The following is a 20,045-nucleotide window of genomic DNA, read 5'->3' on the forward strand; positions in this document are numbered from 1 at the left end:
GTTCCACGTGGTCCGAGTACCCTCTCTTCCCCCAGCCCTCACACACACAAGGACTGGTAAGCCATTTCGGTGGTGGTTCTTATGTGCTGTCGAGTCGGAACAGACTCATAGCTGACCCTCCAGAAAATTTTCAGAAGCTGTAAACCACAGGGGAGGAGACTATTCAGCTTTCTCCCATGAAGCAGCTGGTGGCTTTGAACCATGTGTCTCTGAGTTGGCAGCACAACTCCTTACCACTAGGCCACCCAGAGGCCAATCAGAATTACCTTAAGAAGGTGGTTTACTTCCTGTTTAAAAGGGATATGTGATTAGGTATTTTTGTCATGACAGGAGTCCAGAGTGAAGGCTACATGGTGGAGTGGACCTGGGGGGAGGGTTTGTAAAACAATGAAAGAATTTTTCTTTTACTTTTCCAAGAGGGTAGTGTACTGGGGGGGAGGGTTGGGAGGGGAGAAAAGTGCAACAATGAATGAATGGAAATCCAAAGTCTCTGTAAATTTTTACTGAAATTAAGAATAAATTTAAATACATTAAAAAAAGAAGGTGGTTTACTTCTACTTATCCACAATTGAGAGCACAGAAACACTCTTTGAAGAATTTCTTTTAAAATAAATTTTTATTCAGGTTTGAACTGGATAGGTAACATCCAATAATGACGAGTGTATGAAAAAAGTCTGTTATCAGCAATCTTTGTTGAACTGCTGCTCATCTAAGGAGTCCTGGTGGCACAGTGGTTAAGTGCTTGGCGGCTAACCTGTGCTTTGAACCCACGAACTGTCCTGTGGGAGAGGGGACCTGGGGACTCACTCCTATAGATTCCAGCCTAGAACTGTTATGGGGTGGTTCTATTGTATACAGCTGGCATCCAACAACCCCCATTCTTTATTGGATTGCTGAATTCTGCTCACAGCTTAGACTTCCCAGGGGATGCCTCAAAAACCAACATATACAAAAGTATCCTAGTTTTCAAAAGTTTTAAGCACAAGTGGGTAAGTATCTCATGGACATTTTAAGGTGTGAAGGGCAGGAATGAAAGGTGGAAAGAAAACAGTAATACCTAAAAGCAAAACAGAAATCTCAATAATCTTGAGGTTTTGTTCCCAAGGAAAATTCTTTTTCATTAACTCAAAGAGCATTAATCTGAAAAACTCAAAGAGGTCTTGAAAGGACTTGTTTACATCTAATGTTTCTTCCTGCACAACCGGGTTCAGTTACTAAAGAAGCCTCAATAGGCTTGTACAAAGCAGGCCTCAACATGATCCCTCAGATTTAAAACTTCTTGAATCAGAATTGCTCAGCGGAGTGACTTTTGTATGTTCAAAGTTGTGTTGTTCCTGTGGGTTAGTAGCCACATAAGGGGTTGATTGTTTCAGTCAACAATTCCCTCACGTCCTGTCCATTCCAATTTCATGCCGGTCTGTGGAGGAGGCTCTGAGTATTTCCAGACCTCAGCTCTGTAAATGCTGCTTGTCCTTCACAAGCCCACAGGGACAGGCCATTGGGTCCCTCAGCGATCTCCATAGCTGCTCATAAGATGAGCAGAGAAGGCCCGGAAGACAAGGTCCAGGGACTCCTCCAAGGATGGAAAGGACCCCACCAGGGCTCCCCCCCGAGGCCTCCCCCCTCTTCCCTCACCACTGTCTACGCTGGCCTGAGGTACTCAGGCCACTTGATTTCTGCACCTCAACAGCAGAGGCCACCATGTGGTTGGTTTTTCTTCATGTGGCTGTGGCACAAGTAGTGGCCAGGTATCTCAGTGTGTCAATAAATGAAAGTAAATGAGAACAAGTGTGTCCTTATTTGCACCACTTAATGCATACTGAAAGCATGTGGGGAAAAGGATGCACAGAGTGAATCATCCAATCAAAAGAAGGTAACTTTATATTATTATTACAGAAAACAAAATACCTCACCTTGTTTCCAGGCCCAAGAGAAATCCATTTAAGACTGAGTATCACATTGCCACACACCCAGCTGACAAACACTCGGTCAACCTAGGGTTCCTCCCCCCACCACACTGACAACGGGGCTTGACAGCTTGACACATCTGTAAGGCATCTCCCCCTGCAGAGCTGCATTTGAAGAGCAAGCCCAGGGAGGCGCCTCTCCTGGCCAGCCTCTATCTAACTCATCACCCTCTGAGGACACTTGTAGAGTCAGCATGCAGCGGGAGTGGTGCTGCCTCAGCAGTCAGGGCTCCAGCCTGGCCAAGGGAGGGGAGGTCAGGCGCGTCCGCCTGAGAAAGCAGCTGGCCACAGGAGGAGAAAGAGGAGCTGTGGGGTGGGGACATGAGAATGTGACAATGTGAGCAAAGCACTACCTTCTGAACTACCATTTCAAATTAAACACAGACTCCCGCCGGAACGGCAAGACTCCCTGGACGCTGCAAAGGCACAACCTTCTTCATGCGATTCACTGTTGTTTCCTCTTTGCCCACCGGTTCTAGTGCTCATTCTCTGTGGGAAATGGCAATGGCTTCTTTATTCAGCTACAGCTTTCCAAAAAGGTACAGATGATGTGGCCCAGAGCATAAGCAGGTCCACCTGGTAAAGGAGGGTTCCGAGGTCAGGATCTGCTGGCCGTCTCTCAGGCCAGGGAGTCGGCTGAGGGGGTTCTGCTCTTGCAGGTGAGAGTCCTGGCCATTTTATTTTCTGCCTGGGGATGAGGTTGCTGCCTGGAGGCCAAAGGGCCTGGAAGAGCTCAGTCTGTCACAGGTGGGTAGGTGAGGTCCTGACCGAGCAGCGTGAGCTGGAACCATCCCAGGCTTGTGTGTAGAGTCGGGAGGGCAGGGCCCTGGCCACTGCCTCTAGCACACAGCTGGCTCACAGAAACATGCAAAGAGCAGGTAACTAAGGAACAACCCCAGGAAAGTGGTGTCTTTGTTTTGGCTTTTATTTCTCCCCTTTCAGTCTGGTCTTCAGCTCTCAAAGCTGTTTTTGTACAGAGTTCTGTTTTCTATGGCTCTGAGAGGGTGGCTCCATCGCAGATGACCACAGGCTGCGCCCCTCTGGCTATAATGTAGACGTTCCAGTGAGTAGTAGAGACATAGCCTTGAAGGGAAACAAGAAAACATGTCAAAGCCAGGGATGGGGAGAACCGTGAGCAACAGCAAGGCAAGTCTGCAGCAGTCTGCACTCAGGAGCCCCTGCAGACTGGTGGAGGCGGTCTTGCTTTGAAGTTCTTGCTGGTATCAGTGTTCCTAGTGAGAATCAAGCCTTCCTGTAGCCTAACACCCGACAGAAGTCACTCTGAAAGAAAGCACTTTCCCCCAGCCCTCACTTGGGTAGCAGCGAATCCTATCTGAGGGGGTATACAAAGGCTGGATGCTGTAGCTTAGGCTGGCATTGAGCATGCATTCTCAGACTGACCTCATCTCTTCCAGCAAAAACCAGGATGAATTCTTAGGGGGAGCAGGCCACTTCCCCCTTCCATTCCTCCTGAGGTTATCTCTAATACGATTGCATCACACAACATCCAGATTAACACAGTCCAGCATGTCCCAAAGTCAACTAACTCAAGATAAAAGCCTCGATAAAGGCTTTTCCAAGTGGCTGTGTTCCCACTCCTGAAGTCAGACTTGATATGAAGAACCGAGTGGCCATGGCCCTCTGTCACTCTAGTGGTCTAGGTAGACGAATGTGAACACTTTTTTAAAATGTCAGCATTTTGATACTCTCCTGATGGCAAGTTTCCTAGAGTACATCATACTTCCCTGTCTTTAAACTGACAGCTTGAATGTAATTTAACCTTCACTGGTGACCCAAGGAAAGTCACTTACGAACAGCAACTGTGCTGTAAAATCACTGTAGGCAGGTGGGGTCGGCCCAAGAGCACCAACCTCCGATACCTGGACCTTAGATTGTTCTGGAAAAAGCCTCCTGCACAAATTGTCAGAAGATTTGAACCTCTGCCTCCTTTCCACTCAAAAGCCACAATCTCACAGAGACAATGCATATTTTGTCAAAGAGCATGGGGCATGCTTGTCAAGTGCTACCTGTAAGGGTCCGTCTGTTCTACACGCTCTGATTTTCCAGGGCGCTCCCACCAATCAGGTTCTGACTTCCTGTCCTCACTTGAACTACAGCAGCTGTTCCCATTGCTTCTATTTCTGCTCCTGTTTCAGGTACCCAGGGTTCTCCCCACCTCACTGCGCCCCCTGTTCTTCTCCCAGACTCCTCCTCCTCCTCTATGCATCCTCCCTTCTCAGAGCTCATCTCACACAGCTGGCTTTTACAGACTCTGCCACCACGAGACTCCTTTCCTTCGATCCGCAAATGGCAGAGAAGTCATCAAACAGGGGAGCCATCTCCCGAGCTCAGGCTCTTCTGAAAGATCTGCATCACAGCTTGCCGCTCAGAGCTTCTCTGATGACTGCCAAGGACTCTTTTTCTTGTCTTCCATTTTAGAACTGGCACTCTGGATGCTTTTGGGAGCTGGAAATCTGTCATCTGGATCACTAAGATGTTTCTATAGTTTTTGCAACAGTTATGTATCTATAGACTGTAAGACAGATTTTTTCTTTCTTTTTTTTTTGCAGTACCACTACACACTCTGAGCTGAAACACATGGTACTTAGTTTTGCAATAGTCATTCCCCGAGGTAGGGCCATTCTACCAGAGGAAAATAGCTCAGACCACTTTTCACACACGAATTCTCTTCTTTACACCTCCACCCCAAAGGCCAGGCCAGCTCTTATTACTTAAAAACAATTCGTGCTTATTTAATGCTTAATTTATGTATTTTCCTTTTTTTCTCATTTGAAAATGGAAATAAAACTCAGTCCTGTTAAGCTGAAACTGATACTCATAGCTGAACCCCTAGTGGTTTCTCCTAGATTGTAAAGCACATGGGAAGAGGTTGCCCACTTTCCCCCCGAGGGACTACTGGTGGATTTGAACTGCCAGCGAAGCGTGGTCTCTGGGTACAGACCTGGAATAGTTTCCAGTCTCCACTTTATCCCTAAATGGAATGAGTGATCACTAGGGATTGGGGGTGGGCAGAGGGTGGTCATCTGATTGTTTACAACAAAAAGAAATCAATAGGAAAAGCAGTCTTTTTTGCTACAGATTTCTATGACTGATAGACATGGCGTACATTGGAAAAGTTTTATGTGCAACAAGAAATACCACTCTGCTACCTTTTCTTATTAGTTTCTCCACTGTAAAGCATGTTAAACAGGGACTATTAATAAGTGCTCTTTTTAAATCTATACATTGAACCATTAAAAGGCAGTATTTGATGCTCAAGACAGTTACAAATGAAAAAGATGATGTGGCAGACTCTGCCCTCCTGGGAGCTACATACCGATATCCCCAGGCTGGAGCTGTATCACCACAGACTGGCAGTGTCTCTGGCACTGCACGGGAGGGATGAGCTGCAGCATGGCCTCCCCACTGCCAAGGGCAAACAGGTCATGCTTTATGTGTATCTGTAGGGAAGAATGAAGGGAGACAAAGGGTGAGAAAGAAAGCAAAATAAAACCTAGGGTTCAAGGTGCAGGTATAGGTGCACAAAAATCCCTAAACAAACGGCTGAGTTCCCCAGCAGCGTAAGCAAAGAGGTAAACAGAACCAACAGCACAATTCACAGTCCAAAAGATAAAAGCAAATTCGTTTCTCTTAAGTGGGAAATCTCTTCACGCTTGGACCAGGGTAGAATCTCTTCTACAGATTCTTGTAAAGACACTCTGTGACTTGGTGGATTACATCCTTAACAATTGCCCGATAACAGATAGTGAGAATTTGCAAGTATTTCTTTCTAGCCACAGTTTGAAAACAAGCCAAGCAAACTACCCAATTGTGAAGCTTAGCAAAAGAGGCTCTGGGAAAGAACAACATACGGTGGTCTACGTATGCAATCTCAGGTCTACATATGCAATCTCTGGTCTGTGTATGCTATCTCTGAGCGCTTGGTTTGATTCAGATGTTTTAGAGAAAGTGAGAGTCTGCATCTCCTTTGGGTGGTATTCCATGGACATCTTTGTTACTGGGCTTCTAATAAAAATTGAAAAGCATCAACTTTGCATTTTCTGATGAACAGCTATGCCATGCTACTGATTAAAATCTAATGGCACTTGGGGGGATGACACCTCAGTCTCTCGACCATGCCATCTTGTGGAGGGGCCCAAGGTCAAGGCAGAAAGAAAGGCCATGGCTTTTGAAGGCCAGCAGGCAAATGCATGCCCTCAGGCCTGGGCGCAACTGACATGTCCGAGTCTTGGTGTTGAGTGGACCAAGCCAGCTCAACCTGGAGCCGCAATGACCTCCTGGTGCATGCCTGAGCCCACAGCACTGACTGGGAGCAATGTGGAGTAGGGTATCTCACTCTCCTTTATCTGGGGACCCCTGACCAGGAAGCCTGTGCCTGTACAACTTTTCTTGAGTCTATTCTTGCCCTTTTCTTGAGTCTCAGGAGCACTAAGAAAACTTAAAGGGCTCTTGAATTTGAGCAAGACAGGGGTTCCCTATGAAGCAACCTCCAAAATCCCTCAGGGCTACAAAAGGTCTAGGTGAGGCCACTTGTTGACCCAAAGTCCTGGGGCCCTAGAGGACAAAGATGGGGAAACAGACTCCTCTGGCACCCTGCCTCCTGGGACAGAAGCTGTCCCCCAGGTTGTAAGGTCATCTAGTCTCAGATCTTCATCTGTGACTTTCAGGGAGCCCGGAGGCCCAGGAAGCAGGAATGCTCCAGACTAGGGAGATGGAAGTGAGAAGTTTAAGTCAGACAGATACCAGAGTCGCCTCACAGCCTTGTCCAGTGTGGGCTAGAGTGGGTACAGTGGCCACTGGGTGCCTGGCACTGAGGAACTAGGCCCAGCCAGGCATCCCTCCTTGTCTTTTATTCACTGGTTAAAATAAAGGTACTCGTGTGCGCACACACTTAAAACACCCAAAACCCGTTAATGACAGTAAAGTTGGTCTCTGACTTTTTTTTCAATTTACAAAATAAGAAATGTTTTTTATTCATTCATTATTGGTCATTTTCTCCCTCCTTTCTTCCCCCTCCCCTAGCTCACCTCACAATGTACCCCTTGTTTCAGATTATTTTCATACATATAACACTTAATCATATATTCCTTTCAGACAGTTCTTTCCCTCATCTGTTCTAATGAACTATTCATTATCTAGCCACTTTTTCTCCAATCCCTTTCCAACTCTCCATATCTGTTCTATGTTATAACAATGGTGTTATGCAGTATTTATCCTTTTGTGACTGAGATATTTCACTTAGCATAATGTCTCCAAGGCTTCCTCAAGTTGTATAATGTTTTACTATTGTTTTTCTATGCTGTGTAGCATTCCATTCTGTGAATGGATGCATCCTATTCACTGTCCAACTTTTAGCAGCATAATTGTTGTTCTTGTTGTTAGGTACCCTCAAGCTGAGTACGACTCACAGTGACCCTATGAACAAAAGATCTGCACCCTGTTCTATCCTGCACCATCCTCACACTTTCTAACACACAAGAGCCCACTGAAGCAGGGGAAAAAACCCAAGGCTTAGATCAGGTGCACCTTTGTCTTTAAATTGACATCATTGTTTTTTAGCACTTTAGAGAGATCTTTGACAGCTGGTTTCCCAATACAGCATGTATTTTGATGTCCTGACTGCTGGAACCAAGGGTTTGATTGTGGACCCATTGTTTCCACTAATAATGGTAGAAACCCTGATATCTATAATTTTTTTTTGGTTTTCTGTTGGTTTTTTTTTTTAAAAGCCCAGAAAATTCAAAACAAATGGATGTATCCTTCTTTCATATGAACCAGAGGGCTATGACCCTGTTTCTTGGTACCAAGGATGGTAAGAAAGGCAATAGGATGGAGTCCGCTGACCCTGGCAATGCTATAGAGTGAGTGAAGTATGAATCTTGCAGTCTTTGCCTCTTCTTCTAGGACATCAGAACAATCTGAGACACTCTCTATCTTCTACCTCAAGGCTGTCATGAGTATGGGGTCCACAAACATGTCACTTCCCAGGGAACTGAACCGGGAGTGTGGACAGCAGGGTGGGGTAATCAGGATGAGAGAAAGGAAAGGTTGGGCCAGTGTGAGGGAAGAGATAATTAATGAAATGAAATATCAAGATCTTTGCTTTGTAACCACTTCCCTTCTAATGGAAACAAAAGAGGCTTAGCAGTTGAAAAAATATATAGGCTTAGTGGTAGAAACAACAAGGGAGATCACATGATAAAATTTTGCAAGACCAATGTCTTATTTGTTGGAAATACCTTTTTCCCCCAACAACATGACTATATATGTGGACCTTGCCTGATTGAATAAACAGGAACCACATGGACTACATTTGTGGAAAGAGGATGGAGAAGCTCAATTATCATCAGTTAGAAAAAAGGTGCACATTATTGGTATAGACCATCAATTGTTCAGAAGTAATTTCATGCTGAAGCAGCAGAAAACAAACATATCCATAAATGCCAAAGTATATCTCACCTGAATTTAGAGACCAGCTCAAGGACAGACTTGATACAATGAACACTAATGATCAAAGCCCAGAAAAGTTATGGAAAGTGCCTGTTGGATCCAGTTCGGCAGTGCATAAAAGGAAGAGACAGAAAGACAGAGAGAGACACAGAGAGAGAGAGAGAAGTTATGGGAAGACATTAAGGACCTCTTATAAGATAGGAAAAAAGTCATTTAAAAACCCCAAAAATATAAACCAGAAGAACCTCTGAAACTAGCTCCTGAATGTAGTGTAGCTAAAAAGAAAGAATGAAATGATGTAAAAGAGCTAGAAATGTCAGAGGGCGGTTCAAAAAGACAAAGTATTATAATGAAATGTGCAAAGTTGGAGTTAGAAAACAAAAAAGAAAGAACACTCAAGGCATTTCTCAAGCTGAAAGAATGGGAGCATCCAAGCCTCAAGTTTTAATATTGAAGGATTCAATGGGTAAAATAATGAACAAAACAGGAAGCATCACCAAAAATATTGGGTCAAGGTTCAATCACTTCAGAAGCAGCATGAGATGCAGAACTGATGGTACTGAAAGGAGAATCCCAAACTGCACTTAAGGAACTGGTGAAAAACCAAGCACCAGAAATGCATAAAACGCCAACTGAGAAGTTTCAATAAATGGATACAGTGCTGGAAGGGCTCACTCACCTACACAAAGAAACCTGGGTGACAGCTACCTGGCCAAACAACTGGAAGGGATCGACATAGGTGCCGTTTCCAAAGCAAAGTGATCCAGTGGAATGCAAAAACTGTCAAATATCATTAATTTTACATGCAAGTAAAATTATGCTAAAGATAGTTCAAAAATTGTTGTACAATTTGGTTGTACAATAATAGGAATTGCTAAAAGTTTATACTAGATTCAGAAGAGAACATGGATTATCATTGCTGATGTCAGGTGGATCATAGCCAAATGCAGAGCATAACAAAAAGATGTTTTAAAGATACTTGGCTGTGTGGATCTTAACTAGTTATGGATAACAATGCAGAGGTGGGAGGAAAGGGAGAGAGGGGATTCCAGAATACATAACTACGCTCATGCAGAACTTATACAAAGACCAACAGGCCGTCATTTGAACAGAAAAAGACAGAAAATGCATAATTTAAAATCAGGACAGATGTGCATGAGGATTGTAGCCTTTTACCATGCTTAATAAACTATATGCTAAGCAAAATAAGCCAAAAAGTTGGACTTTTAAAGAATGTGACATTAGGATTGAAGACTCACTAACGACCTGCAAATATGTGTATTTTAGAACTTTGCTTGCAGAGAACAAAGACGACTTGAAACACTTGATACAACTCAAATACACCTCAACATAAAGAAAACAAAAATCCTCAAAACTGAACCAGTAAGCAACTTCCAAGATAAATGGAGAGAAGATTGCAATTGTTATTAATTTTTATTTTCTTGCATCCATAATCAACTCACACAGAAGCAGCAGTCAAGAAATCAAATGACAAATTGCATTTGGCAAATCTGTTGCAAAAGATTCTCTTTAAATTATTAAACAGTAACGATATCAGCTTACCACCTTGAGTATTAAGGTAAACCTTACCCAAGTTGTGTTATTTTTACTTGCTTGCTTGATATAAAAAGCTGGACAATGAATAAAGAAGACAGAAGAAGAATTGGTACATTTTAATTACGGTGGTGATAAAGAATACTGAATATACCATGAACTTTGAGAAAAATTAACAACTCTGCCTTGGAAAAAATATAGTCAAGTAGCTCCTTCAAAGGAAGGATGGTGAGACTATGTCTCAAACATATTACACATTTTATCAGGAAAGAGTAGTCCCTTAAAGAAGGGTATCATACTTGGTGGAGGGTCAGTAAAAGGACAACCCTCAACAAGATGGACTGACAAACAGTGGCTGTAACAAGAGGCTCAGATATTGAAGCAACTGTGAGGAGGACCCAGGGCTGGGCAGTGCTTTGTCATGCTGGTCGCTATTCATGGCATCTATCAATAATCCTTTCCCACCATGTCCTTGAAATAACCACAATAGGAGGACTCTCATAAGCATTAACAACTTTGTTTTTACCCCTTTTTCCAGGGTGCTTGGTGTCCCTGTAAAGGCTCTGGTGAGATCAATGCCAATATTTGAGTGGGAGCATTGAGATAAAAATAAAGGCCCTCGCCCAGGATTATATCATAACTGTGATGATGAAATCATGAGAGCACCCTGCGTTCCAGCCGGGAACACAGAATAAACTCCTTTACAATCCACGGCAAGAGCCCAGCACCTCCACCCCACTGCTGGCAGACATAAATTCTTACTTCCACAGAAAATACTTGTTTTTATAGACTTTGAGATTGCTTTAAGCAAATCTGGAGGCAAACACTAGTTTGAGAAGGTTGAAGCCACAACTTGGAATTGGTAACGGTTGAGTTCAGGAGACACACAGGTTGGTTTTTTTTTTTTTCACAAAGGACATCCTTTTAATTCTTCCAAAATAATCTAGGCTCAAACACCTTTCTCAGGAATGAGATCCAACAGAAAGCAGTTCAGAGAAAAGTGACAAGCACTGAAGACCGTTTACGAACCCCCAGAGTGTCCCTGCGGGCTCTAGGCCCCTTGGTTCTGCTCCCCTTGTGCACTCCTGACCAGGGATCAAAGTGCGAACTTTGGAGGCAAAACTGGGCCTTCGACCAGCCTGTGCTGCTGCTTCATGCAGGTGCCTAGGATCACTTCTGTCCCCAATTGTTCTCCCCTGCTTTGTCTCCTACTTTTTGCTTTTCTACTTCTCTACCTGATGTATCTTCAGTAGCCTGTTCTGATGAAAAGCAATTGGAGGTGAAGAATGAAGGGTATTCTTCCAAATAACTTGTTCTGGATATTTGGCCTCAGTTTCCTTATCTATAAAATTAAGAAGGTTGGGCTATCCACTTACATACAATTCATTCATAGCTTGCCTACTTCCTACAGTAACTTGAGGTAGGTAGGTCAGACTAACAACTCTAAAGTGCCTTCAAATTGTTAACATCCCACTTTCTTTAATATAGAAAAGTGGCTTTTCTTCAGGTAAAATGGGCAGTAAACACATCTACAAAGGAATGAGATCTTCTACAAATACACCTTCATAAAAAGTGGACTCTCTGCTCCTCGTTGATGCAGATTGCCCTCTCTTCTTGTGCAGCCTCAGCCACATCCCTGAGACACGATGGTGAAGGTCGGAGTAAACGGATCTGGCCGCATCGGGCACCTGGTCACCAGGGCTCCTTTTAACTCTGGCAAAGTGGAAGTTGTCGCCATCAATGATCCCTTCGTTGACTTCAAATACATGGTCTATATGTTCCAATATGATTCCACCCATGGAAAGTTCAACAGCACTGTCAAGGCTGAGAATGCGAAGCTGGCCATCAATGGGAAAGCCAACATTATCTTCCAGGAGCGAGATCCCGCCAACATCAAGTGGGGTGATGTGGTGCTGAGTATGTTGTGGAGTCCACTGGTGTCTTCACAACCTTGGAGAAGGCTGGGGCTCACTTGAAGGGTGGTATCAAATGGGTGATCATCTCTGCTCCTTCTGCCGATGCCCCCATGGTTTATGATGGGCATGAACCATGAAAAGTATGACAACTCTCTCAAGATTGTCAGCAAAGCCTCCTGCACCACCAACTTCTTGGCTCCCCTGGCCAAAGTCATCGATGACAACTTCGGCATTGTAGAGGGACTCATGACCACAGTCCATGCCATCACCGCCACCCAGAAGACTGTGGATGGCCCCTCTGGAAAGCTGTGGCGTGATGGCCATGGAGCTGCCCAGAACATCATCCCTGCATCTACTGGCGCTGCCAAGGCCGTGGGCAAGGTCATCCCTGAACTGAATGGGAAACTTACTTACCGGCATGGCTTTTCCCTGTCCCACCCACAATGTGTCAGTTGTGGACCTGACCTGCCGTCTGGAGAAAGCTGCCAAATATGATGACATCAAGAAAGTAGTAAAGCAGGCATCAGAAGGGCCCCTCAAGGGCATCCTGGATACACTGAAGACCAGGATGACTCCTGTGACTTTAATAATTACACCCATTCTTCCACCTTTGATGCTGGGGCTGGCATTGCTCTGAACGACCACTTTGTCAAACTCATTTCCTGGTATGACAATGAATTTGGTTACAGCAACCAGGTGGTCGACCTGATGGTTCACATGGCCTCCAAAGAATAAGAGCCCCTTGGACCACCAAACCCAGCAAGAGCACTAAAGAGAGAGAGAGACCTTCAGCTGCTGGGGAGTCTTTGCCCCAACTTGATCCTCCCACACACTGAGAATCTCACATCCTTGACACAAGTTTCAATCAAATCCCCCTGAGAAAGGGGAGGGGCTTGGCGAGTCCATCTTGTCATGTACCATCAATAAAGTACACTGTACTCAGCCAAAAAAAAAAAGTGGTCCATGCTGCTCTCTAGGCTGGCAGCAGTTGGAGAGACTTTAAATTTATGAGTGTCCTCTCAATTCACCGTTTAAGTTAGAATGCAGGGAAAGCCTTCATAACTGCATCACTCCTCATGCCAAAGGAGGAAAATCATAGATTCAAATTCCTTTTCAGTTTCTTACCTTACTCCCCACGACAGGTTCTGGGTGAAGAAGGAAGCATGTGTTCAAAGAGGAATCTCTTGGGAAGGGCAGGTGAGTGAAAGCAGGAAAAAGCTCATGTAGAAGTTGTGTCCCATTTGGAGGTCTTCTCCTAGAAAGGTTCGAAACAGATAAAAAACGATTCCACCTGGGTCATCCAGCCTATTAAAACTTAGAATGAAGCAAGGTCAGATAAATGGTGTGTGGTAGGTAAAGAGGGGAAAATATGTAAAATAAGTAGCATTTCTTAACTATAGGTCCATGAAGGGAAGTCATATCTAATACTTTATTAGATGTAATATGTCCACCTGCATAAACTCTACAGCTGTGATGTGTATATATGGATGGGATGCTTAAACACCAGCTAAAACAACTTGCATAGGAAGAAAACATCTATTCACTCCATCCTGATAAAGAGGCTGAAGTAACAGCAGGCCAGGAGGGGAAAAAGAGAAACAGGTGATAAAAAATGTGAATCTATATCTGAAGAAGAGTAGTATGCAGGTAGTGATGCAGGTAATGGGGCAGGGGTGGGGGCTGTTCAACTATCATGTAAACAAAGCGGCAAATTTAAAAACAGATGGAAGCATTAAAAAATTAAAATTAATTAAAATTTAAAAAATTCTCAGTAAGTTTCTGCAAAAACTTGAAAAATCTATTTTAACTTTCTAGAAATGTTGTTAATTGAAACCAATTTTCTTTCTTTTAAGAGAGCAACGCTGGCCCCAAGAAACTGACCATTTCTTCTAACAGGATGGTTCCAAGAGGAGACAAGAAGATGGAACTGGATTCCAATCCTGCTGGGTAACACTAGGCAAGTTACCAAAACTCTCAGATTCCCACTTTTCTGATCAGAAAAATAAAAATGATAACGCCTACTTCCCAGAGTCGTTCAATGAGCATCACCAACAGGCAAATAACATCAGGCGCCAAGGCACACTGTCTGGTGTAAACAAGTATGAGAAATGAAGTTTTCCTTCTATTTGTCTTGTTCTCAACAGTTAATTCCAATTCTGCATAAATGCTAAACACACACTTAGAAATAAATTATGGTTCTATTAGGCAATCCTGGCGCTTGCCCACGGTGGCTGGGCCCATCCCACCCTTGAATATCTTTCCCATTCATCTCCTTTATGCTCATAATTCATCTTCAACAGGGAGCTCTTGACGATCGTATGACATGAAGTGGATACCGTAAAGTGCTTACACAGTGTGGCACACGTTAGGGTCTCAGAGGCAGCTGCCACTGTGCTGACACATGATCTGCCCTCCACCTCCCCTCAGGCTAAGAACCCCTTTCTGTGCTCACCATGGATAAGGAAATGGGAACCACTGGTCAGGAAAGCAGCGCCACCACTTGGTGAAAAGTCCTTCATTGAAGCCTTCTCCCACCTCAGGGAATCGACACAAAAAATGCAGGAGCTTCTCAGACAATAGGGGCTGCTCGGTCTTGACAAGGCAGATAAAAAAGGAAAACAGAAAAACATTGAGTTATCTGTTGGAATTTTCACAGAGATTTCTTTTTCTAGCCTTTACCCAGGCAATAAGAGGAAGACTCTGACATGTTTACCTTGATCACCAGTGGATGGAGTCCCTCAAATTTCTCAGGGGTATCGCCCAGCAGCAGTACCCTAAGTGGTAATTTCTGCGCACAGCCAGTACAGTTGGCTGGGATGGAGTCGGACTCATTCTGCTTACAGCTCTTTATCGACCAGAGATCAAAGTCTGGAGAGGAAGGGAGATGGAGAAGTAGGTACAGGAAAAACAAAGCTCATAAGACCAGAAGCTTTCACAATGGTAGATATTATGATAGTATTTTAAAACTAACAAGGGTAAGCACTGACAACCTTGGAAAATGGGCACATGAATTAAGTAACACTGGCCTAGTGAATAGAGAGCTGAGCGACTCAGAGGTTCAAATCATCTGCTGGCAGGTGGTTCAAATCCACTACCTGTTCTTTGTGAAAAAGACGGGCAATCTTCTCTCATGTGATTTACAGTCTCTAAAAACACTGGAGCATCAGCTATGAACTGGTTCTAACTTGACAGCAATGAGTATATTTTCAAGGAAGGAGCAGAAGGCCCAGGGGATAAGGTGAAAAGAAGAGGTACTTTTCTCTGTAGACCCGTTCATACTTTAAGGGGGGGAAAATACCCTTCTAACGTGTTCATTTATTTCCCATATCAAATTTTTAAAATTAAGTATAACAGAAGGGAAAAGAAAACATTCAACATGGGGCTGGAGATACAATCCTTCTTGTTTCCTAACCTGTGACCCCTACATCCTACAGCATTTGGGGAATGGGCATCTAAAAAGCGTGATTCCCCCGATCTTGGTGAACTTACCAGTGTATCTTCTCACACACTCTGGGTGTGTTTTTAGCTCCTGAGCTCCCAAGTACACTGAAGGCCAGAACAGCTGTGCAAGCAGAGATGGAAAAGAAAGATCTGGCTTTCCAGGAGCCCATCTTTGGGATAAAATTAATTGCATCTGCCTGCATGTCAGAAGTGCGGCCTACAAACCATGTGTCTACCACCAGGGACCACAGGTAGATCAGAAATGGAAAAGCAGCTCATCCAAACCAGGGAGCAAGCGCCAGTCACATCCTTGTCACTTTTCCTGGGCCTGGCTCCTCTTGGAGCAGTTCCTCTGTTTCTATGCATCCTTTCCCAAATTCCCTCTCTTCCTTCCCTCTGACACGACCCCACTTATGGTGCTATTGCATTCTTTCGTGTTTACTTTCTGTTCTGTTCTGGGTTTCATTTGTGCTGAGAGACTTGTTTCCGTTAAACCAGAATGTGAATCCAAAATGTTTCACAAGATGATCTCTGATTAAGACCCAATGGAAATTAAATCAGCAGACAGCCTACAGCAAAAGACGACAGACAACCAAGTGCAGCTGAAACCAACTCAATTCTTTAAACCAATAAACACAGATGGAAGCTGATTCTAAACTATAAACCATCTTCTGAAATTGGTCGCAGTAAAAGAAAAGTAACAGTCACTCTATTCTTGTTTTCTTTAAGGCGGTGCTAGTGGGGCTTAAGACTGTGTTTGTTTCCAACAGCCTCCTGAATACCCTCCAAGCACTCTCCACTTCTTGGAAATTGCACCTGTATCCCCTTGAGTCAGCGGCCTCGTTTCCGCTTCAGCCCCTCTCAGCTTGTAGGCAGCTGACCAACAGGAGGCCTACGGCCACTCTCTCCTGGGTTTCTTCTGGCCCCACAGTCACTCACAGACTCTTTAGTGACACTTGTTTCAGCAACACATGGAGGCTGCAAAGTGAACACATTTTTGTCTTCTGGGTATTTTCAAATGGTTCTTACTAGAACTCAAAGACGATAAATCTTTGTCAAAAAATAAGAGCTCTGGCTAATGGACAACACAATAAGACATAAATAATCATAACAACATGTGGCAATTATCTAGCACTTCAGTTTCCCAAGTACTTGGAGGCAAGGAGACAGGAAACTAACGTGTGATGTGCCAGGCCCTCTGCTAGCCATGCTCATGTGCCACTGTTGGATTTTCACCCTAAAACTGCTTTGGAGTCATCACCATCCTCATTTTCCAGGGGAAGAAGCGCAGGTTAAGGAGGCACCAGCTGTAGTGTGAGCAGGGACAGTGGCTGCAGCGGGGACTAAGAAGGGCCTCAAGGACCTGAAGCAAGCCTAGCTCTACAGAGAGCAAGTCACAGCACGTCAGAGGTCTGTGAGCAGGACTCTTCTGATGCTCTAGGAAGCTTATTCCTGATCGTGACAAGGGAGTCCTGCATAGAGGGGCTGGGAACAGGAAGACAGGCTTTACTTTTGTCTTCCTTCTGAAGATCACGGTGTTGAAGACCTATGGAGCAGTCTGCTCCGCACACATGGGGTCACCAGGAGCAGAATCAAGTGAAAGACAGCTAATAACAGCAATGTGCTCCTACATCCATTAGGGAGCCCAGGTGTCAAGATGAAGAGCTACTTCTGATTTCTCTTCAGGCTTGACATCATCAAGTGGTTGATATTCTTGTTGTATGCCATCGAGTCAAGACTGACCCATAACTGACCCCCTCTCCAGTCCCCGCTAGTTTTCAGAGGTAATAAGTTACACAGAGGGAGAATTCCCCTCTTTCCCTCATGGAGCACCTGGTGGATATGAACCATGTGCCTTTGTGCTGGCAGCACAGTCCCTAACCACCAGGCCACAAGAACATCCTGAAATCACCAACACAGATTTTTTTTAAAAAGTGCTTATATTTAGCAAAGAGAAATGGCCTAGCAGTGAAGAGTCTGGGAGGGAAAGCTGTGGACTCTTCTTTCCTTCCCATAGAATCCTCATCGGAGGAAGAAGGTGTGGTCAGCCTCCAGTGTCTTCCTGAGAAGGTTACATATGTTATGTTTTCTAAATAACAGGCTTAGTGTTGTAACACTCCATATGGGGTAAAATCCCACCCTGCAAACAGCCAATGGAATACAGTCAGGCTTTCCCACACTATCAATAATTCAGGTGTTTTCTGTAACTCCCTAAAGATGCTGCAGCTCCTCACAGATGAGATGTCCACCCTTTCTGTGGCACCAGGCAATGAGGATCGCTATTTTCTCTTTTCATTATCAAGGCTTCTTGACTCCTATGGCCAGACTCGTTGTTAAGTTCATTCTGACTCACAGTGATTTTACAGGACAGTGTAGAACAACCACATGGGATTTCCAAGGTTGTCATTTTTACAGAAGCAGACACCACATCGTCCTCCTGCAGGGCAACTGGTGAGTTTGAACTACAAACTTTTAGGTTACCAACAGAGCTTTTCACACTGTGTCACCAGGACTCTGGGTTCTTGACTCTTATGCCAGTTAGTTAATATAAGAAAGGCTGTGACACATACGGATAGGTGAACAGGATGACACCCATGGCCATACATACGTGTGGCAGATGATATTTCTACATTCACAGTACATTCTGTGAATACAACCATATATATAACAGAGTCAAGAGGTGCAATGCTCCGTAAGCTTCTTCATCATAGCTAAACACTCTGAAGGAATGAGTTGCTGGTTCTAGGCTCTAGGACGTAGTCTTGAGAGCCATCAATTGATGGAACACAGTCCACAGAGACATTCTATTTTAGTGAGTAGTGACTGGGGTCTTAAAGGCTTGTAAGCAACCATCCAGGGCGTCCAGAAGAAAGGGAAGAAAAGCAGACATGTATAAAACCAATTAGTGTAGATATAGGACTAATGGTTCTCAACTTCTATGGCCTTTAGAATAAAAGAACTAGATGGTACACAGCTATTTGTCATGACCACACCAAAAGGGATCACAGGAGAAGATCATGGATAGAGTGGAGAGAAATGTGGGACATAACTCAACAACATAGCAATGGATAAGTCTGCTGGTCCAGTAAAGACTGGTGGAACTTCCAACTGTGGCCCCTGATCACCCTTTGAACCTGGGAAAAACTCATTTCAGTAGCTGAACTTTCAGGCAAATATTAGAGCTACAGAAGGACCACCACCACCAGGGCGGCACTCATTCCTTAGAAAACCAACCATATAAAGACAAAAATAGCATTTACCCAAGGACAGAGGACAGAAAGCAGAACGGGGTAGGACAGAATGGAAATGAGAGATAAAGCAAGAAGTGGGGGAAGGGCCATGACATTGTGTGTACTGCAATTAATGTTATAAAACAAAATGTGTAAGCATGGTTGAATGATAAACTAATTTTCTTTATAAACTTTCAAATTACATTCAAAGTTAAGAAAGGGAGTGATAGGAGGAACTCAATATAAGTAAAATTCATGATCTGTATTCCAAATTTTCATCCTGGTTTGGAATTACTTTCCTCTGTTTGAAATGTCAAAAACAATAGTCCAGACACAACATAGCCTTAAGTTAGGAAACCACAGCCACCCACCCTTCTCTGTAAACTGGGCACTCTGCGGAAGAGCCATGGGCTGAGGCCAGACAAGCAGAAGGCTTCCTGTGGCCTGTGGGTTGTTTACAAAGAAAACTCACTGAGATGGGGTAGTTGTGAACAACTGAAACGCACCCTGGAATTATGAGAGAGGACAGTCCTTTTTATACAGATTATTAACCAAGCAAAAACAAACCAAAAAATCTATCTTTCCAGGAAAAAAGTTATTTTGCATGAAACTTACAGAAAAGAAATGAGAGGCACAAAGCCAACACTGGCTCCACAAGGCAGAGGGACTGGGGCTGTTTTGCTCACTGCTCTGTAGAGAACAATGCCTCACATACAACAGCATCACAGTGAACATTCACCCAAAGAACGAACACACCTCTGAACCTTGAGAAGCTTTATCAGTAAGTTTAAGCATAGCCTGGAATCGCTGAAACTTTAAATTAAAAGATCAAATATAAACATATATGTAAGTAAAAGAATGGTCTTTTGACAAGTTCAATCTTTTGTTTATCATGGTATTATCTATTGGTCCTATTGTTTTCTTTACGTTGAGGTAGTTCAGACTGAATGCTATACAGTCTTTGGTCTTCAGTAAATGGTTAAATCTTCCCCACTTTCTGAAAGCAAGTCTGTGTCACTTTCATAACAGAAACTGTTGTGTCTTCTTCTAATCTTGACGCCATTCTTCATTCTAGCCTCTTGGATTATTTGCTTAGCATACAGAGGTAAGGTGAAAGGGTACAACCCTGACACGTACTTTTCCTAATTATAAACCATGTAGTATTCTCCTGTTCAGTTTGAACAACTGCCTGCTTCCTAGTGTAAGTATAGTTCTAAGTTCTGCATGAGCACAATTACGTGTCCTGGAATTCTCATTCTTTTCAATGTTACCCATAATTTATTGTGACCTACATGGTTACATGTCTTTGCCCGGTCAATAAAACCCAAGTAAACAAAACAACTATGAGATATCATCTCAGCCCAGACAGAAGAGCAAAATTTAACAGAACAGCAAACAACAAATGCTGGCAAGGTTGTGGAGAAACTGGAACCCTTATTCACTGTTGGTGGGAGTGTAAAATGGTA

At 43.9% G+C, this 20,045-nt stretch overlaps 1 protein-coding gene and 1 pseudogene across 1 annotated transcript in view; one reads left to right on the top strand and one right to left on the bottom strand.

The window, feature by feature from the left end:
* Positions 1–2,955: 2,955 nt before the first annotated feature.
* LOC102848067 (chromosome unknown open reading frame, human C6orf89) overlaps positions 2,956–20,045 on the bottom strand; it is a 27,743-nt gene continuing 10,653 nt past the window's right edge. The window contains exons 3-7 of the mRNA XM_006882168.1: positions 14,622–14,776; positions 14,361–14,500; positions 13,034–13,163; positions 5,305–5,428; positions 2,956–3,050 (exon numbers count right to left, since the gene is read on the bottom strand). Coding sequence (XP_006882230.1) covers positions 2,956–3,050; positions 5,305–5,428; positions 13,034–13,163; positions 14,361–14,500; positions 14,622–14,776 — 644 coding nt within the window. The remainder of the gene's footprint in view (positions 3,051–5,304; positions 5,429–13,033; positions 13,164–14,360; positions 14,501–14,621; positions 14,777–20,045) is intronic.
* Positions 11,639–12,643, top strand: LOC102870471 (annotated as a pseudogene).

Source organism: Elephantulus edwardii, unplaced genomic scaffold, assembly GCF_000299155.1.
Source record: "Elephantulus edwardii isolate Elephantulus edwardi_28Jun2011 unplaced genomic scaffold, EleEdw1.0 scaffold00017, whole genome shotgun sequence".
Lineage (NCBI taxonomy): Eukaryota > Metazoa > Chordata > Mammalia > Macroscelidea > Macroscelididae > Elephantulus > Elephantulus edwardii.